General features: G+C 43.2%; 1 protein-coding gene across 3 annotated transcripts in view; it reads left to right on the top strand.

The window, feature by feature from the left end:
- LOC126533647 (uncharacterized) overlaps nt 1-21836 on the top strand; it is an 84706-nt gene that overhangs the window by 61810 nt on the left and 1060 nt on the right. For 2 of the 3 annotated variants that reach the window (XM_055072232.1, XM_050180822.3), the window contains exons 2-5: nt 2634-2706; nt 4342-4463; nt 6416-6553; nt 10210-10311. In XM_055072232.1, coding sequence (XP_054928207.1) covers nt 2700-2706; nt 4342-4463; nt 6416-6553; nt 10210-10311 — 369 coding nt within the window. In that variant the 5' untranslated portion in view covers nt 2634-2699. Of the gene's footprint in view, nt 1-2633; nt 2766-4341; nt 4464-6415; nt 6554-10209; nt 10312-21836 lie in introns of those variants that run through there. The other variant, XR_008613029.2, reaches the window with a different exon arrangement.

Here is a 21836-nt window from a genome sequence, read left to right as displayed (position 1 = left end):
ACGAGATCACACAGATTCACTAAGCTCACTGAAACGCTTCCCTGGCGACCCTGGCGACACTGGCGACCCTGTTTTCTCACCTTCAACTTTAGCAAGCAATTATTTACGTCCCATTTAACCTAAGCTATACCATTGAACCTACTAAGGTTACTATAGAAACAATAATGAAAGCATGACCTGCTTCATAATCAAAGCCATGTGACATCACAAGGAAGTCCCTCTGCTGTTCGTTATTCTTATGGTGACTGATAAATTGCAACACCAGACTTCCCCCTAGTAATATTATAAAATTCAGTGCACCAAAGAAAGGTAACTTAGTTATGTAGAGGAAAATGTTACATGCCGAGAAGCTGAGGAACAATGAAGGTAAATGGTGAAATAAACAGGAGAAACAGTTCTAATCAAGAACGATGACCGTAAAATGTGACACAGCCATCGTAAGATTCTGTAGTTGACTGGCGAACAAGACAGAGGGGCAAAGGAAGGTGGAGATACGAACTTATAAAGAAACGGTGAACAAGGCATGTCACTGGAGCCAGTGTTTTGACAAGGATGGCTTGTCTTCGTCAGAGCAAGAACTTCTTTCTTTGGCAATGTTCTTTTTTACCTTCAATGATGGAGGAGCACCTCAGACACGTATGTATGCCTTTGTGTGGGCCTTAGTAAGGTGAAAGATTGGGCCAGTTGGTTTTGCATCATGAGGTTATACCAGCGCGAACTAAAACATATGCACAAAGAAACAGACACACGGGGACAAGCGCCAACTTCAAACTATCGGATTTTGTTCGTTGGCTGGATTTATATGTACAGAGGAAATTGTGTGTGAGGTGCATGGTGCCCTTATGCTAGAAGATAACCGGGTAGAGAGGTGCATTTGCTTTTGCACTGCTTGAAAACAAGTCTCCACGTCCTTTTCTGTGCTTAACATAAAAATTGACCTACAACATATGTGCTACGTTGCTGCTACGGTCCTTAGCAGTGTAATTGCAGATTGTTCGATTGTGATTTTTTGGTTAACGTCTCGCATATGCACATACATTTCATGTACCCTCTAGAGCAGTATATAGACATAGAGTGTCTACAGTTTACAATAGGGCGTGAACTTGGGTGAGTTAGTTCACATTTATTATGATGGCAGCGCAAAAGGTACGGTGACACAAAAAAGTGCATGAAATCATTGAGGCTCTGGCATTTCGGTTCCATTTAGCTATCACCCTGCTTGACTGTGAAATCAATCTTCTCGAAAAAGTTTGCCTGTGTTCATAGTAGGAGGGTGAGCATGCGGACGAGGTTATTTTGCATTTATTCTTTGCAGAATGTGTAAACTGTCAGTTATTAGCTCAGTGCTTTTCCTGTGTCCTTATTTTTTCTCTGTGTCATCATCCCATTTGTGCTGCCTTCATGTATACAAATCAACTGGCCCATTATGGCACCCTAATTGCTGTGCTTGCCGCTTTGGTTTTTGTCTTTTGTCCTGTTGTTCGTGCTGTGTGTTGGTAGCAGCAGTTGTAATTGTAATTTTATATCTCTGATTTTCTTTAAAAATATTTAACCTGACTGCAGTTGCAGTTGTGCATTACTGTCGTACCAGTCATAGTCAAGCCTTCTTGCAGGAAATTGCCCTTACAGAATCACTGAACCACAGGTACCTTTCGGATTCATCACTCTTTAAACTTGATCATTCTTTGAGGGTGCTGTAAATTTTGGATGTGAGACCTAGCTTTACATCTTGCATATCTATATTGTTTCTTCAGTTTCGACCCTTTGAAAATTTTAGTTCATTTCCTTTGTTATTCTGAAAGCTGGCAGCATTAAAAGGAGGAGAAATGCAGTTTATTGAAGAGGCATTACAGCTTCAGCAACTTGTGTGCGTGTGGTCTATACGTTTTACTTGTGCTTTGTTGATAGTACTAGATTTCACGTTTATTTATGTGTTCTTATTCTGTTTTTCACTCTAAGAACAAAATTGCAGTGGACATTTGCTGGATCTGCAGCAGCATGTGCCCTTAGCTTTCCTTTTATTAATTTTTTCACCTATGTCAACTCATCAGCAATGCCATGCTAGCAGGCTTCATTGTAAAGCAACCACTTCCTTCTGATATTTCCTTCTAAATCGTTGTACCAACGTTGAATGGTGCTGCCGCCTGTGAACAACTCATTGAACTACCCATTTTAAACACTGCAAATCAAGCATAATCGTAACAAACAAGTTGCACTCATCTGAAACAGCTATCATTACTCTATGCGCAATTTTACCACAACTGCAATGAGCATATACCCATTACTTTCTACGTACATCAAACTCATCTTCAATTCCATGTTGACAGGCCACATTATGAAGCAACCATGCCCTACTAAAATTTTATTAAGAATTATTCTGCCAACACAGTATAGCGCTGCCATCTATGAGCAATACATCGAACTGAGAGGCCGAGCCCTACACATTTGAAATCCTACAAAGCAAGCGTGGTTGTAATGAACAAGCTGCACTCATCTAAAGCAGCTGTTAGTGAGACTGCAGACATCAGCGCAGTTCACCAAAAGACACCGAAAACAAATTTTGATGCTTTTCCACTTGGAAAACAAGGTTTACGTATGCAATTATCATATGCTGGTGTTCTGTTTACCTGCAGGACAAGGGCCTCCTACATGTCCTGCAGCAGCTTGAAGCACTAGTGACTGGAGATGTGACTCCAACCATGCCAGGTGAAATGCGTAGTTGAGTAATGAGGAGAAGGTTTTTGCTGCCACTGTGAAAGCATGGTGTAAGCATGTTTCTTTTATAATTGGTAAGTTGCAGTCAGCTGTGTTAACTGTGTGTTAAGTTAACTGTGTTGCACTTCAGTATATAAAAGAAGGGGCAGTTTGGACAAATCCTGTACCAGAAGTCACTGATGGTATGAAAAGAAAAAATTTGAAGTTGTGACATATGTGGTGCAACTTGAAAATGCAATGAAACTTCAAAGTAACATCGTATGATGAACTACATGTGAAATACAATCGCAAGCAAACTCCGGAGACCACAAGCATAGAGAAAAAAAAATTATTTTTTTTTTGCACCCTGTACTTCGTTTCAGATTTAGCAGGCAGTGTTGCAAAAGCTACAAAAGTAGTGCGATTATTGAACTCCATGCATCTTGCAATGCTGTTTTTTTTTCCCTACACTGACTACGAAATTACCACTTCATATATTACAGCTACAACTTGTAGATGTAAAACTATGTAAAATATTCAAATGTATTATTTTTGCATCTTCGTGCTTCCAGGATGCGATTACTCTGTACAGGTCACAAACTCATGTGGTGCACTATAGCTGCTGATTGCGGGAATGTTTCACTGTTTGTTCGGCGGTAAACAGGTTCAAATCTGCAGTACCATCCGTGCAATAATTGGGTCATATTTTGCGACCTGAAAGTACGAAATCTAATTTTACATTGAATTACATGAAGCGTATCTTATATCTTTCGTTCATATGTGACGTGATAATTCTTTAACATGAATGCAGGCACTGAGATAAGTTTCTCTAGCCTTTGTAGCATTGTCTGTTACGTGTGAAACATAGTATAAGCGTCGAGGTGAAATTGAAGGTGGTACAGCCCACATCTGCGTGTCTGACCAGTGCAATGCGCAGACTGAATAGTGAATTTCACGTTGAATGTGAATCCCTGTCTACATTCCACATTGCATGGCTGTGCCACAAGAAATTAATTTTTTTTGTCAGTGCCGTGGTTTCTGAACTTTTGCTCCTTAGGGCACATGGGAACCAAGGGCACTATAACGCAATAAATATAGTTGCCACAGTCTTATCTAATATGGTGTCTGAAAGATCAGAATTTTATTTCTCTAATTTCACTTTGTCTTATAATTTAATATTATGCTGCCCAGGCAGATGGTCTCACAATACAGTTTTTCAGGAAAGATATGAAAAACATGTTCAAGTAATTGGTTGCTAAAACAGCATAGTTATGCCATTGCAGCATTAATACCCTCTGTAGGTTGGCGGCTGAAGAGGCTTCCAAAAATAAGTAGTATGTTTAGTAAAATAAAACTGCTTTAGCTTAAAATTTCGACATGTGTTGATCTACAGCCTTGTTGGCAAGACATAAGATTTTTTGAGTGCCTCGACAATGAAAACAAGCGAGTGGACACACATAAGTGCTTGTGTGTGTCCACTCGTTTGTCCTCGTCGTCAGTGCGCTTGAAACACTCTTAAGTTAGTTTTAAAACAGTCTACGTAGAACCCTTGGTCATGGGAGTAGTGATGACAATCGTTTCTTTTGTAAACCTTGCATGTTTTGCTTCTTTATGGTCTTTATGAAGCCTTATACCATACTTTTGCAGAGTTTGAACCATCATCAAACTTCGTTGCAATGCTGGCGATCGGCTGGCTTGTGGCACGAGAAAATGCCTTGTTGATTCTGCTGCAACGGATCATTTCTCCTGCAGGGACTGGTGTAGCCAAGGTGAGATTTTGTCGCACTTACGTACATGCTGATCAAACAGTAGTAGTTTTGATACTGCAGGTACCGCCGTCATTGTACGAGTGCCAACCTTTAAAAGGTTACAAAGAAACTTGAGCAGGTTGCTAAGGGCTTTGCGGTGAGTGACAGAATGAAAAACTGCAGGGCGCTACGTGAACAAACAGGAAGGCTACAGCATGGATCAGCGAGTAAAACTAGGTAGCGAATATTCAAGCTGAAGTTAGTATGGATAAACGGAGTTGGAAAGGTCGCCTAATGCCTGGTGTTAATTACCGTGGGTCTACTAGAGTAAAGGAATTGGTGCCAAGGGAAGGCAAATGCATTAGAAAATGGCAGGGAACTAGTTTGTGTGACGGCATTAGTAACTGGAGATCACTGGGAGTTGTCATTGTTCTTGAAGTGAACATAAAGTAGGCTTGATGGTTGTGGTGCTAGCAGCAATGACACAAAGCTATGGAGCCAGCATGTATTGGAGGCTTAATTTTACGTGCCTAAACCCCTCATGAAAACCTAAATCTGAAACACAAGGTCTGCCATCAGGTGCGGCTTTTAAGGCAGCGCGCATTGTGTTGCTGTGAAGCTGCATGGCATGCAGAATCAGTGAAAGCAGCAATGACTGAACATGGAGAAAAAGTTGCAGCAGTTTCTACAGTGCAGCAGGCAGGAGCCCAATTTTCTAATCAGTTTAAATGAATCTGTCGCTGCTGTGCACCAGGCACCAGCTAATGTAGCATGTAATATTAACCATGATTTCTGAGTTGTTTCTTTCTGCCGTTCATTGATGAAGCGATCATATGATTCTTTGGGATGTGGGAAACGATCATTGATGCCACTTGTGTTGATATCAGTAGGAAATACGCAATAATTAACTTTTAACAAGTGTTGAAAGGTATGACAGTTTTGAAGTGCTTGGTGCTAAATCTTGCTGCATGCATGTAACCAGGAAGGGATAGTAGCCTGGAGAAGCACCCAGTCATTCCCTTTCTTACTGTAAGAGCAACCTGTAGTAACTGTTTGAGGTGCTGCAGCTTTAGCAAGTGCCACATGACGAACATGAATGGCGAACTAGGTGTGACTGGTCCATGTGCTGACCCTGTCCATGTTATTCTTATTCTGTCCAAGTGTGGCTGCATGCATTGTTGCCTAGTGACACCGGATAACCTCAAAAGAGACCTGTAGCAACTGCTTGAGTATTGATGGCTTAACTGTTTCCTTTAATGAAAGTTAATCTTGCTTATGTTGAATAATTTATTGTGTTAAGTTACATGCACTACAAGATCTTGGAAATTAACACGTTGTATACATCGGGAAATCCTTGAAAAAAATCATGCTTGTCATTTCTTTTTTCCAATTTGAGTATTATGAAAGTCCTGCTGCTGTCCTTGCATTCTCTCATTACATATCTGTCTGTTGTGCTTCTAGCTTTGTGCATTTGACCTACTTTTGTATCTGCTGATGTGTATTTGCATTTGTTGTGCCGTTGCATGCAATGCATGCTGGTGTCGCTGGTCATTTATACAGAAAGAGCTCTGAGCTTTCATGCTATTCTCTAGAGCAGCTTTCACCCACAGGCCCCTGCATAATTTTGGTGGGAATGAAATGCAAATGTATTATATCATGTTGTCATTAGATCATGTTGTATTATATCATGTGTTGTCATATACTATCATATTTGTTATTCATGTCGCATTGTATTGTATGATATCAGATTGTGTTATGTCATGTGCTGTATCCTATCGTATTTTGTCACGTCGTGTTTCACATTGTATCCTGGCATCATGTTGTGTATTGTATTCTACCAGATTGTGTCGCACCTTTTAGTGCTGCGTCGTGTCTTATTGTGCTGTGTTGGGCCATGTCGTGTGGTGTGTCGTGTCCTATCGTTCCCTGTTGTGTCACCTCATGTAACGTTTTGTATCCTGTCGGTGTTGTAGAAGCAAGACGGTCAGCAGCAGCCACAGCAGACTGTCCCTGCGGGGCAAGAATCCTGTCGGCTGGCGTGGTCACACCTGTGCCTGAGCTTCAAGAGTCTCGCAACTGTTATGCAACAGCATGCATCCCTGCTGCACCGGGTCAGTTTGTGGTTCGTTTTACGCCTACAGTACAAATTTAACATATTTCCTGGGCACATAGTGCTGTGGCATAGGCAAAAGTGAAAGTGCAAACAAAGGCACACCTGTGCGCATTCATAAATGCATATGTAAGAGAAAAACAAAAGCTAAAGGCCCTTCTCCTAAAACTGCAACTAATACACATGTCACACGTGTGCAGTTAATGTCATCGTGTGCCAGGGACCTTAAGTTTCATGCCATTATGTCTGAAGTTGCTGCTACGTGCACATTTTTAATGACATTAAACGTCGCCATGACATCAGCTACAGCAAGTGTGACAAGTTTGTTTCACAATCCTAGTACTATCACACATGCAAAAAATTATGTGGGCATAAGTTCAAAAAGTAACACTGAAACCATTACTAGGCATGCTTTTTATAAAATTATTTTAGTTTACTTCAGAAATCCATCTTTCAAGTGCAGCTGTGGCTATAAACATTGATAGCAAGAGTATGTATTCGACGGCTGAAGGTATTGTGAGAATGTACTGTGCCTCAAATTGCGTTTAAGCCTTAATGCCATTAAATATGTTTGTGTGACGTCGTGTGAGTGGCATTAAACATTAAGGCATTAAGCAGTTATTTTTTGTGCCCATGTGGCCCGGTCATGAAATGACTTGCAGGCATCTTGCACACAGGGCCTAATGCGCGCCAAGAGAATAACGTCCCTTGCCTCCAAGATTTCAGCATACACACCTGTATTTCCTTATGAATTTTTTTTGCCTTTTCTGTTGTATATTTTTTTTGCATGATTATACACATGACACACAAGGGGCTTCAGACAAGATTACACGAACCAACGCAACTACAACATAGAACTCGCTACAGAAAATAAAGTTTTCCGTGATTAACACATCTCAGAGGCAAAGATGAGACACTAGAGGCTTCACGTAACCAAGAGGCTTCACAAACAAATGCAAACACCAAGTATAACTTGGTGTCACAAGTAAAACCTGTTCCCGTAAGGAGCTAGTTGGTTTTCCAAGTGCCAAACCCAATGAAGGTTGCCAGCCCTTTAGTCAAGAAGGTTACGACCTATAGGTTGGCAGGTAAGAAGGAAATTTTAATAAAGACAACCACATAAGCGATGAGCACAAATAAAAAACAAAGGGTGATCAAAAAACACAACAAGGATGAGGGCAGCAATATATATATATATATATATATATATATAAATAATTGAAGCCTGTTATTTTGTTTATTCCTGCATGTCTGTATTATGTATGTATTTATGGGCTGTTAACACTTGGAAGCCATATTAGTGTTGTAGTGAAGATGTTTAGATAGCGTTTGTTTTTTTATTGCGTAATTTAGTAAACAACAGAGCTGTTAACCAGCACATCTGCCGCGGTAGTATAGGTGGCTGTAATCCAATGGTCAAGTTTGTCATGTGTGCTTTGTCTCCAATGGTGCAAGGGCCGGAATGAAATGCAAATGCCATGCTCCTCTGCTGCTGTGGAGCCCTTTGCAGCCACCAGCTGCCAGAAAAGAAAGGGCGAACACTTGGCTACTAGATTTTTAAAGGCATTATCCAGTTTGGTTATAGAGAGTTTTAGTTTAGGAGACGCAAGGCGTTGGGGCCCCCAGCGCTTGGGCGCGTTTGCGTTTGGGTACGCAGGCAAAAACACATTACATGTTAGCGGCCCCAAACGCAAGCCGCACTGAGGTTGCATGCGCTCGCAGTGCCATTAGCGTCTGATCGTGGCTGCATTATATTTTTTAAAATATAAAATCAAGCATATGAAGTAAAGTACATTAAACTATTTTTATTAAAAGCAGTTAACATATATAAAAACGGTGCCTGCCAACACTAGGCAAAAGATTTATAAAATTATCTGTGCACCTACATTACGACTGAGGCCGAGCCGAGGCAATCCAAACATATGTTTGGTAAACTGCAGTTAGGTGTCTTGTGCAGCCTAATCCGTTGTAGTCTGTGTTTTGTTTGTTTAGAGCCTCCTGCAAATTTTGACATGCCACTGTGCTCTGAAACCAGCTTCTTTACCACGTTGGCCGTGAAATGCACACGTGCCCACGTCCTCGCCGGCGCAGCCATGTTCTTCGTCTGTGTGGCAGGTTGGTCGGCTTGTCTCGGCTTAGAGAGAATGCACAGGACCTCTTAGGGGCAGCGATGTTTTTGGCCGCCCCAACAACCCAAGGACGCAAGTAGACGTAGCGGTCTGCACATGCGCAGTACCGTCGCCCCTAGTTCTTGTGCGTGCAAGCCGCTTGCGTCCCCTAAGCTAGCACTGTCTAATATATACCTACCTGAGAAAGTTCTCTCATTTTATACACACATGCAGCTTGACTTTAAAGTCTTCTGCGATGATCTGCATGTACAGTTACACTATCTCTCTTTAAGCGTCTCATAATATTAGAGAATACTTTCTTCCCTGGCGTATTGGGAGCAGGGAGAGTACAAAATCCAAAGAGGTTGAGGAGACTGGGGCAATTGCGACTCGCCTTGTTCGAGATGTATGCATAGTGCACCTGCCTTGAGAATGGATATCTGGCCCTGATCCTAGCCTGGCATCACTCCAGGACAGATGAAAACATTCTGACAAGGTCAAGTCACGACACGAAATTTTTTGCTAAAATGCGAAATATCAGTTCTTTGCAGGACTGATACATTTCGGCACCGCAGCAGTGATCAAATGGTTGGGCATCTGCCTCGTATGTGAGAGGTACTCGGACAAAATCCCAGTGGCGCTGAGAATTCACCTGTTTTTCTAATATTTAGACATGTCCCCTGACCCGGCGCTCAGTTGTCTGTAGTTGGTTCTGATCTCGTAAGGGGGCTTTATAGAAATTTGCAAAGGATTGCTGCCAGTGCTAATCCAGCACGGTTACAATCCGGATGTAAGAGGCAGGTGAGAGCTGTCGCCGGGTGCCTGTTGGTAAAATAGGTACAAACGCACTCCTGGTCAGGTGCTTGGCCCATACGGGTCCTCAACGCTTCAGGACACTCACGGTATGAGAAATTGCCAGATTGGAACCAACAGCAATCCCAAGTTGTTTGGTGTTTTCTTTGTCTTGGTTCTTGCACAGCAAGCATAGCAGTCTCTCCCAAGCAACTCACCCTTGGAAACTGGACGCCTGGCCAGGGAGGGAGCTGCTTGTACCCACCTGTCTTATAATCTGGTGGGTATCTGGCGGTAGGGATCGAACCATGCACCTCCCGCAGCTGAGCCGGGCCTCCTACCCACTGGGCCACGACTACGGCCTGGGGTACATCTCTACCTCTTTGAAAAAAACCTGTGCATTCCCCGCGGCATTAGGATTTGATCTGAAAACCTCCTGCATATGAGGCGGACGATATAGCATTTGGTCACCGCTGCCACCAGAACTGATGATCGTAGCTGAACAGTTCGTAGCTGCGCACCTGACAGGTGAAATGCTCGCAGCTCAGAATTGCCAGTCACATCTTTGGCCAGTACTTTTGAAAAGACATTCTGAAGGCCTTTAATGCTTTATGTCATGAGGTGGAGTTGGCTGACACAAGACAGGGTTAATTGGAGATCATTGGGAGAGGCCCTTGAGCTTCAGTGGACGTAATACAGGCTTATAATGATGAACGAGGTTGCACTCTTTAATAAAGGAATCCACTTCATCTTGCAGGCACAACAGTGGCTTCCCAGAGACAATGAGCAGCAGCGTGCACTGAAGGCTTACATTCGTTGGCAGAAGGAAGAACAGACTCTGCTGTGGCAAACATTGCTGGTAAGTCTGTTTCCCAGTTGTGGCTAGATGGCAAGTCTACTTCTCCCCTGTCACATAGACACTGACAGCTTTCGTATTACACCACTGTACTGAAGGATATGCTATATTTCATTCTCGGCAACTCCATGTGTAATGCAGCGAAAGTTATGGGTTATGTTAGCCAATCAGAACCGCAAGCCAGATAAAGTGCCATTGGCTCCTGCTGATCGCTCACCTACTGAATGCAAGCTTGATGTAAAGATCAGTGGCACATAATAGGTGCGCCATCCTCTCTTCTCTGAAATTCGTAGCCCACTCTCGTAGCTGATTGGCATAACACGAGCCCTAGGCTTTGCTGCAGTGGTCAGAGTTTGTGAGGCTACGTATAGGTTGTAATGAAAGAGTACCCGGCGGTTCGCTGCATCGGCCACGAACTGTGTCGGTCGAAATTTGGCCTGGCCAAGCTTCTGTAATAACCGAGTAGTGCTTGGGTTTATGCTGTCAATAAAGATTTGAGAGATGAATGTGTCAGAGTGAATGAAGATCTATCTTTTCTTTGTGTGTGTGTTCAACTTTTTGCAGTGTGGTATTAGCATGACTGAGATTAAGGTACTGAATTTTGGGCGCACAGGATTTTTTTTTTCCTGATTGCTTATGCCCTGATGACTCATCGCATATTGAAGTTGTTGCACTTGGGAAGTGTTCTTATTGCAGTGAGTGTAGGTTGTGAGCACGTGATGATAAAAGGCCACTGCTTTATGTGCAGCAGCCGTTCATTACATATGCAACAGTCTCTCACTGACCGAGTGGAGCTCGCTGAACTTAAGACTGCATCGATTAAACCCCTCACTGCAACTCCGACATCCATTTGGACTTCCTCGACATGAAGCTGCGCTTCTCTGTCACCTTTGATTAGGGCTTGCCTTCACAAAGGCATACTCTACATTAATTGGAGTGACTGACAGTGCAGCATGTGAGGTCTGTGGCACCGAAGAAAATATCGACCACTTGCTGTGCCACTGTCCACGATATGCTCCAGGAAGGCAAGAACTTGCTAACGCTCTCCAAAAACTGGACCATTGGCCACTTTCCGTGCAGGTGCTGCTGGAACACCACCCCCCGTTGCTCGTTGGCCTATAAAGTGGTGAAGGCACTTTTGTGCTTCTTGAGGACGACGGGCTTATGTGTGAACGTCCGTGACTATTAGTGCAATTACTATTAGACCACCGCGTCAGCGAACTCACCGCTAATTTCCTTCTTTCCTTCCTTCCTCTCTCTCCCTGTCATCTTTGTTATCCCCTTTCCTATTTCCCCTTTGTAGGGTAGCCGACCGGACGCTATTCTGGTTAACCTCCCTGCCCTTCTGCTTTTATCTTTCCTTCCTTCCTTACATATGCAACAGGAGTTGTCTGGCCATTGCCTGACCTGGCTTGAGCTGCTGCAATGGTACTGTTGTCACTACATCAGCACTCGCACTCCTCAGTAAACGTGGCTGCAGTCACTTTGGTGTCAACCCCCAGATTATTTAGTGACCTGGACATAACTTGAACATGCTATCTTTCAACACATTTATATGATGCTTAAGTGAAAGATTTAGCTCGGGTGCTCCTATGTAGATACATGTAAAAGGAGAATGAGTTTTTCTCCTCAACCACTCCACCAAATTTGATGAGGTTTGTTGCATTTACTAGAAAAGCTTAAAATCTAGTTACTGTTGATTTCGAATTTCTTATTTAGGTCGTCTGTTTTTTGTTAAGAATTGGCAAAAATCACAACTCTTCAGAAAACGAAACTATGAAGTTTACAACTCTTTTAACTCGGCAATGAAAAATGATTTCACAATTCTGTGAATTGAATCCAATAGTACATCTAAAGCGGACAACCTAACGATTATTAGGATACAACCTAACGCAGAAACACATGATCATCTGGTGCCCGGGTCACGCAGGACTCGAGGGCAATGAGAGAGCGGACGGCGCAGCTCGTGCTTTTGTCAACCGAGCGGTCGACCACTCTGACGAAAACCCCTTTTTACCACGAGACATCCTTGAGCACCAGCGGCGCGAGCGAAGAAAGTACAGTCCACCACACCCTGACCTATCCAGGCAGGACTCTTATGACTGGCGCCGAATACAGACGCACACATTTCCAAACTTTTCTTTGAAAAATGCCATTCACCCAACGCTGTACAGCGTTCGCTGTCCGTGGTGCGGAGGCCGGCCAACTCTCGCCCACATTACGTGGGACTGCCAGAACAGGCCACCCAAAATTAATACACCAAAAATAGCCGGCAAACTTTCCGGAAGGGAGCAGTGGGAGACTTGGCTCGCCAGCGAGGATCGGGAGATGCAACTGGTGCTCCTCGACCAGGCACGGCGGACCGCTCAAGCCAGTGGGGCCCTGGACTAGGGGCTCCACCCACTCGCTTTCTGCATTTTTTTTTCTTTTAAATAAACGTTTTGATATATATAAAGCGGACAAAATTGATATGTTACACATGAATCTAAAAAAATTTAGCAATATTGAAATACAGGTTTTGCAGAACCCTTGTACACGACATAACAAATTCACGTAAGATATAAATTGACATACCAAATTTGTCCGCCTTCGATGATCTAATGAATACCATTTACAGAACCTGATATCTGTTCTTAATGCATAGCCATTAATTTGTCAACTTCGTGCTTCTATTTTTTCAAACATTCGGATGTTTGAAAATTCTTTTCACAAACTTCAGGCCCTAAATCGAAATTCTGCTTCCGACAGTCACTAGAATTTAAGTTTCTCTCTCAAATGCAACAAATTTAGTTAAAATTGGTCTAGGGGTTATCTCAGAAAAGTGTTTTTGGGTTTTACATGTATTTGAATAGGCCGCGTCGGAGTTTGGTCCAAGCCAAAGCTTCCTTTTAAGCTTAAAGCGCATGACACATGGCACCATGTGACTTCTGATATGACACGCAACGGCTCTGACTGTCGACTGCTGCAGCTTTGGAACATGTTGGAATAGTGGATGTCAGAATGTGGAATCGAACGTGGTATTGTATCACAGCATTTTCTGCTTAACACACCCACACGTTTAATTTTAATGATTTATGCTTGAAGTTTTGTAAGTTTTGCATTGTTAAGTGCTTCACTTAAAGGGACACTAAAGGCAAATACTAACTTGATGTTGACTGTTTAAATACCATTCCAGAAACCTCGCAACGCTTGTTTCGTGCCAAGTAAAGACTTAGTTTACGAGAAAATTGCATCTGAAGGGTCTGAATACCTTTTTCGAATTTCATTTCTCCCACCGCCTAACTGGGGGAGTGGTGACATTACGTACACCGTCACTGCCCTCTGCTGCTGTTTGTGAGTAAAACGGCAGCAGCAGAGCCAGGTACTGAGCCAAGACAGAGCGGTGGATTCGCCACTGCAGCTGCTTTTTGGTCAAGTGGCGTAGACCGTTCGGGCATCCTGCGACATCACGTGGAAGTTGAACTAGATGAATTCTCTGCAACTTGCAGTTTCTGCGAGTTTCGTGAGCCAGCAAAACCAGCACAGCACTCCGCGATAACGAAACTACTGAAACGCTAAAGTGCGGGTAGCACGGAGTCCAGCGAAAATGAAACCTGTCGACCACCCGCGTCATTGCCAAAGGTAATTACACTGTTTTTTTTCTAAAAAATAAATAGAACTGGGCAAGTAGCATTTTATTTCATCTTATACTACAATACAAAGATCTTTTTTTTGCAACGAGTGGTTGAGTACTAGTGACAGAATTTAACCGAGGAGCGCTTCGTCATTGGGCAAGTACTTGAATGTCCTGGGGGAGTCTCTAATCATGAAAGCATATTTAGCGCCAGCAAGCAAGGATGGAAGGGAGACGACACCACAATGCACTAACTTCAACAACTTGATTTTCAGGAAATACACCTATATAACCCATACACACCATTTTCCTAACCCATTTAAGAAAATGGCTAGCCGGGCGGACACAAAAGTGATCTTTTCAGTACCAGAAAAGCTGGCAAAAATATGTCGATTAAGGGACCCGTACCGTAAGCCAGCTGCCGGATGCTCTACAAATCATCGAAAAGCATCAGTGGGTTGCGTAGAAGCTGTTGTATATGAGCTTCTGCTGTCCTGTGGGAAAAAATACATCGGACAGACAGGGAGATGTCTTAATGACCGATTACGGGAACATAGCCTAAACGTGAAAAATAAGCAATACGATCATCTGTCAACTCACTGTCAGGAATGCGGCTGTGCGCCGGTGTATAAATCCTGCCGGGTTCTTGCGAAGCACAAAGATAAACACGTGCGAGAGATTATTGAGGCTTAGGCTATCAGGCGAAATAGTGATACGTGTGTTAGTGCCCCTTCGGTCGACTTGTTAGATAAGGAGACGGCTTTTTTGGATGGTTAAGATTTGGATGAGGTGGTGCCACTGTGCATGAGTTATATAGGTGTATTTCCTGAAAATCAAGTTGTTGAAAAGTTAGTGCATTGCGGTGTCGTCTCCCTTCCGTCCTTGTTTGCTGGCGCTAAATATGCTTTCAGTTTACCAACACGCCCAACAAGTGGCAATGCTCTAACCATGACCTGCATTTACCTCAATTTCTTTATTATTAAGGCTCTGTTCGCCATAATATTGACGCCTTATAGATTCTCGAGCACTAATCGATCACTATAGATTGAGTTTAGTGTCCCTTTAAGACCAGCACGTGTCCTGCGTAAGTCTTCTTACGTTGCGCCTTTCACTGGTTTCGCCATGGTCATAGTATGTGCCAACTCACCAAGCAAATGACTCTGATAATTTTTTTGTTTGTTCTGCAGTCAAGGCCTGCATTTGGTGTCGGTACTGTCATGCTTGTGCTGGTCAGGCTTAGCACCATTCTGGAATCCTCAAAGTGTGTGCCTTACATCATCGAAGAAATGCCAAAGAGAAAACTTTGCCGGGCCAGTTTAAAGTGGCAGTATATATTCTTCAAAACAATCTTGACAGTACTTTGGTCAAAGAAGGCATATTCTTGCCTGAAAAGATGAACACAAAGCTTCTGTTGCTAAATTTTGTGCCCTAACCACAGTGCTTGTGAAGTCAGCTGCGAATTTCATGGCATTTTCAGTCCCTGCTGTTTTTATGAGAGGAAAGCTTTCCCAAAATTTCAGGTTGAGTCTCTGCTTACTTGCTTGCATACACATTTTTGTATTAGGCTAGAATATTTGCTGTACCATTGTTTGTCATCGTGGCGACATAGGTGGCAACGAATGCAGCATCGTTCAGAGTTGCTGTTATGGTACACATCATGCTGCATACTATGTTAACCCTGTAATGCCCAAAGTTTCAAATCACGAAAATTGTGAAAACATGTTCACCTTAATTTCTGTCCGCGCAAAGTACATTTGTGCAAAAAAAAAAAAAAAGGAAATGAAATCGTATTAGAGTAAAAGCTAAATTACTCGTCGTCATCATCATCATCATCATCAGCCTGTTTTATGTCCACTGCAGGGCAAAGGCCTCTCCCGGTGATCTCCAATTACCCCTGTCCTGCGCTAAACTAGTATACAAATTAATCAGTTGGTTTGCAGAACTATCTATAAAAGTGAAAACTCACTCTAGCATATCAAGAACGCTAGTATAGGCAATGCGCTAAGTTTCCCATGCTGAAATAAAAATTTTGAGCTATCAAACTGCTTAGCAAAAATGACAACAGGTTTAAAATAATATGGAGGCAAATAGCAGTCTTCGAAGGCTGAAGCTGACTGACTTGACTGTGCCACTTGTAATTCTCATCTTGTTGTAGGACACGGGTGTGAGAGCATGCAATGGGCCTGCTCGTCTTACTGCTTATCTTTGTTATCGCCCACTGAGGAAACAAAGGACGTTTGTTATCACTCCTGGCATCCCGACATTGCTTGTCAACAAGTCTTCTCAGCCCTGGCAGTGTTTGCGAAACAGAGCCAGTGAATAGACTGGACAGGTCTAGGACCACCGAGGTATGCATACATAGAGCGGATCACGAGGACAGGACATACGAGAGAAGCCAAAGGCTCGGTATTGATTTCGCTGGCGTTAGCTACTTAATGAGCTACTGGCTGCCCCGTTGTGGTATTGACGCAAATCTGTAACAACAACAAAAATGTGCTGGCATCACTGAATGTTACTGTGACAGCAGTCAAACGTTCCAAGCATGTTCACTGTGTCTCTCTGTCCACGTACGCTTTCCATTACATAGCTGTTATGTGCCGTGGTTATCAAGTTGTCGTCGAGCTCCCCCACCGTATGGTAAAAAACAAAACTTCGCCAACAACCGCCGTCGAGGATTCAAACTCGTGCTCCTGCGGCAGCGTGTAGTTGGGAGCTGGACACACTGACCACTGAGCTATCGTGCGGAACTCACACTTGGCATTTTCTGCGGGGTACTGTGTGCCACGCAGACTCGCAAAAGTGGTGGTGCCTGTGCATGTATTATGGAGGGCACAGCAAGAAATACAGCAGTGGATGAAGATGACAATGTGCGCGTCGCAAAGAAGTTGCTTTCAAGATTGCACCGTTATTTGAGAAGCAAACAAGAAAGATGTTGGTGTCCTCTGCAAGAGCCTGCTGCCATTGCAGTAGACAAGCTCAAATCTGGAGCAATATCGCTGATGTCCGCGGATACGCTTTTTATAAATGTTCTTTTTTACAAGCCACATGTACAGAGTTATGCGCAGCTTAATAAATGCGTCTTCAAAACACACTGGCCCATCTGTTGCCAATGCACTAATTGGGTAGCTGATTTCATCACGTCAAAGCATGTTCATGCTGTTCGCTTATCCTGTATTGAGGAAGGTGGTTTCGTACACTAATACCAGTCATGAAACTACCTACTTAAAGTAGACGATAGGTTTGAAGCGTTGTGTCGAACGTTGCCACAATGTGGTGCACGGTGTCTTCGCATCTTGGCCAATTGGTTAGCCCTCTTCACTCGCACTCGCAGTGAAAAAAACCATGATATTGTCACTATCGAGAATGCAGGTGCAGCTAAACCTTGTTGTGACAAAGTTGTGCCTATTACAAGAATACCTTCATTATACAAATACATGTTGATATTGATGCAAGAAATAGCAAATTTTATAATTAGGTTGTTATATCCAATAGCTTGTCATATTTGTGTTTGTGATACCGAGGTTCAACTGTGTATACTGCAGCAATTGTGCTCTGCTAGCTACATAGCGGATGACTGCATGATAAATACTCAACGGCAATGTATGTTTTTCATTATGTGAATCATTGTATACACTGTAATGCCATTTCTCTAGCAATCATTAGCAACTTCAGGGATTGAAAGGATATATAAGTCAGGAGAATTTGTGGTAGGGATTAAATGGCCTTTCCATACAAATTTCTCTACAACTAACTCTTAACCATAATAGTACTTACTATAACATTTAAGAACTGACACAGCCAATTGAAGAGCTTCTGCCACTGTACATAAATTTGTCAGTGTAACCAAACATGTCAAGCTTAGTGTGACGAAACTTACAGACATGGGTGTTGTGTTTTGATGAAATACTGCGATGTTTTCGCGTACTTCTGCCTGCGCTTGAAGCTTCAACATGATGCTTACAGCTGTTGAGTTTGTGCTTAGTTATGATGTTTTGCTGTATGCTGGCTTGTAGTACAAGAGTTACCATCTGCAGCAGAAACTGTAGATGCGCATGAATGTGCTTCACTTAGATGTGAAACTAGCTCGTGGAAGTAAAGACGTAATCGACTGTACTTGTGTACAACTTTTAGCCAAGATGTCCACAGGCCGCTTGTTTTTTTTTATTGTGATGCGTGGTGAAACTAGGAAAACCAAGACATCGGTAAATCACTCTTAGAGTCCGTCGTCCTGCCATGGACTTAAATTACATTGCTGCTGCCGAATTATTGGTGACCTTTCAATATGCAAACACTCGCATGTGTGTTCGCATATTTACCAAAAATTTACCACCAAAATGTTACGCGAACGAAGGATTAAGAACTAGTGACTATTTACAAAGTATATTTACAAAGGATAACTGCAACGCTGGCCAGTTCAGCTGACAGCTCGAGAGTCGGAGAGCATTCGTCGTCTTCGTCGGGGCACCTGTGTGCATCGTCCACAAGAAACACGCAATATGCATGTATCAATATTAACTATTCCATAAATTAGCACTGCTTGTCGCAAACATTTGCATGCTTGTTTCTAATGAAATTTTATTGCTAGCGTCAAGTCGTTTGAATGAAGCACACAGGCTTGACCGTGCAAACGTTCTTTGACTGCAGCTTTGACTGCGAATGAAAGGGGAAAAAAGTGCAACACGATCTCTCTTTGTTCTGCAGCACCCACTCCATTGAAACATTTGCTTGGGTAGGTCCACGTGTCATTGCCGTATCAGGGCGAGTCTAGACTGGAACACTGCTGTGACTTTACCTTTTAAGATTGCCAGAAATGTGGCCGACATCTGCTTTGGTAGGTGTAAATGCAGATGCAAAAAACACACTAACACAATGTTGACTCAACATTGCTTTGCAGTTGTTTCAGAGCATTTCTTAAATTGTGATTAAGCGACATCCCAGTGAAGAAGTTTCGTCCATTTCTTTTCCTGTATTGACAACATTAGCAGTAGACATAATGCAGTTGACGTCGTCAGACCTGCAGGCATTATGCATGTCCCTAGCTGATGCTGCATGAAAAAAAAAGTACAGATATCCTCTTGCAGTCATGTTGGCGCAGGACAGGGGTACTAATTGGAGATCGCAGGGAGAGGCCTTCGTCCTGCAGTGGATACAAGATATGCTGATGATGATGAGTCATGTAACACATAAATGAGTTGATATCTGTTCCTGTTTGCCTTTGTCCACTACAATCCTGAATTTAACTAGTTTCAAGGTTTGTGGTAACATCCGTGCAATATCGCTCTGCTCTCGGCATTATAAACCCAGTCTCGCTGTGGAGTCTAGATTTTCTCAAAACTGACCGTGCCCATCAGGAAGTAGCGAGGCTGAGGATGTCTCGGGTGATCTGTGTAAAGCTCTTCCCAGTTGTTGAGAAGATTAATGCGAGGTGAATCACCGAAATGATTGATGGGCCTAGCACGATCACCAGACAATGGCTCCATGGTTGTCATCGGCCTCTCGGAAGACTGCTTGCGACGACTGTGGCAGCTTGCAGAGCAGTTTGAGACCACCTGTATAAAATTCCTCATCAAAGATACGGCATCCCATTTGTGCTTGGTCTTGTCTTGTGCAGTCCATTCACACCAGCGCAGCAGCTCTCTCGACGGGTAAACATGTCAAGTATTGCTTTTCAATCATTATAGAGACCTTCTATGGCCGTTCCTCTTCAATTCCTGCAGATAGGCAGGTATTTCAGGCAGTGCCAGTACAGCACATCTGCGGTTGGCATCAAAAGTTTGCGGTACAAGAGTTCTGTGATGAAGCCGAATTTTAGGTCAGCTCCAGTATGCAGCCAGTAAAACAGTATGACACTACTTTAGTAGCACTCATGTAAGTAGCAAGTGCGAAATCCAGGCTGCGTGTCCAAGTTCAAGAAATATTCAGCTTTGTCTTAGATCCCATGCCCCATGAATTGTTGATGCTGTCTGTAATGTGAAAAAGCATCATAATATTGAGACCTGAAACAGCTCGGGCAATTGCTTTTCAAGTCAGGTTGTGCTGTCTATTGGTATGTCACGAATGTGAGAAACTAATTTATTGTTTATATACTACTATGGTTACATGCTGAAAGCAACATCTAAATATATGTGACCGGCGTAACGATCTCCTAATGTCCTAATGTCACAAAAACTACTCTCCATAGCCTAACAGAGAGGTCTATGCAATCGCAACATTGCTGAACAGGCGTAACGTGGTGTGGCAGATCCTTGTTGATGCCGCATCCTGGATTTTCACGTCGCCACGGAGGCATTTGAAATGCACTTCATTGGTGCTTTCTGTTACCTGTGGCAACTGTCCAGATAAGATCTGCCAGTTTTCTTGAAAGCTCACAGAGAATGCGTTGAAACCACTGCATACATTTCTGCATGTTTTATATCCGGCATGAATATATTGCACGGCCACTTCAGAGTTGATTTTAGAGAGGAGAGAATGCAAGAGGGAACACCCAAATTCATTTTAATCCTGTTATGCCAAACCCATCATATATGCTATGCCAGTTTGATACCTGAAGATTATAACATATGTGGAAAGCTTAACACAAAAGCCCATTGTTGCATTCTTCATATGCTAGTGACATTTCAGGTGTGGATAGTTGAACCAATTAATAATTGCTTTTCTAATTCAGCTATAACTCACACAATATTGTGTTTTCTATTGTGCATATTTCCTCTCAATGGCCACAAATAAAAATGAGCAAGTTGTTCAGACTTTCCGTGATTACCGGGTTAAACAATGATTACTTGTGACCTGCGGATTCAAACCTCGCATACGCCAGAAATAGCTTTCCTGTCGAATATTTAGTCTTGCCGAACATTTCAAGAGGGGACATGTGTGTCAGCCACTATGACTTTTTGAAAGCAAGACGAGTCTTCTCTTTTACATTTCTTTTACAAGGGAACTTTGGAGAATGTTTAGTGTAATTTGAACGTCCGAATGTAAACAGTACGCTTGGCCACATCTTTCCCCTCTCATTTTAGAACAAAGCTGCCAGTAAAAAAACATCTGTCAGTGAAATAACGCACAGCAAACTGCCTAGGCTGTGTAGAAGCATGCACACATACTCAGCTGCAGGACAATATGAACACTCACTCGCACAATGAACCTTGATACTGCGGGCTTCCTTCAGAGGAGACAGATGCATGCCCGGCCCTCATTTACACACAATAGGCTACTTGGAATGCACTTTGTCAACTAAGCTCGAAGGAAAGGCCTAGGTACAAGCCAAGCTCATCAACAAGCGAGGCTGCACAGCAGGATAACAGTTGGAATTTTCCAACCGCCCATTTTGTGGTCGGTCACTTTTCCCCTCCCCACTCTGCCGTGACGAGCGCTTTGGTGTTAATCGTACACCGAGCAGAAGTTATGCCAACGGAATAACGCGTTAAAGGGTGGCAAGAAGTTCTACAGAAACTTAAAAGCTTTTGTGCTGGAATGGCAATTGCGCTCGACATCCACGTGCAAAAATTGTTTAGCTAGGCTCTGTTCGCTGTGCAGGGCACTATGATAAAACCTCCTGACAAAGACCAAGGCAAGTGTAACAGTAGTTTCACGCAAACCTTTCCTAGCTCAGTTTTCGCAGCACTAATGTGCTTGAGGAAGCTGCACGCAGAATTACACTTTCTGTGCGGGAATTCTGCAGCGCAGTTTTACAAAAACCAAAAGTTGAAAGGCCCCCCTCGACCTGCTCTTGCTAAAAGGCGCTGTGTCACCACAGGTTTCGTCCTTCGAAAAGGTTCAAGGGACGCACTCTGGGGTTGTGTTGTCGGTCAAGTTACTTGTGCGCGACACTTGTGTCCAACACAACGCCTCATCGGAGCCACGGAAAACGCATTCCCTGGCTAATGCGACGAGTGTGCGGTGAAAGCGATATCCTCAA

This window comes from Dermacentor andersoni, chromosome 7 (assembly GCF_023375885.2).
Source record: "Dermacentor andersoni chromosome 7, qqDerAnde1_hic_scaffold, whole genome shotgun sequence".
Lineage (NCBI taxonomy): Eukaryota > Metazoa > Arthropoda > Arachnida > Ixodida > Ixodidae > Dermacentor > Dermacentor andersoni.
Note: the sequence above shows the minus strand (reverse complement) of the source record. Positions and strands in the feature narration are given on the sequence as shown.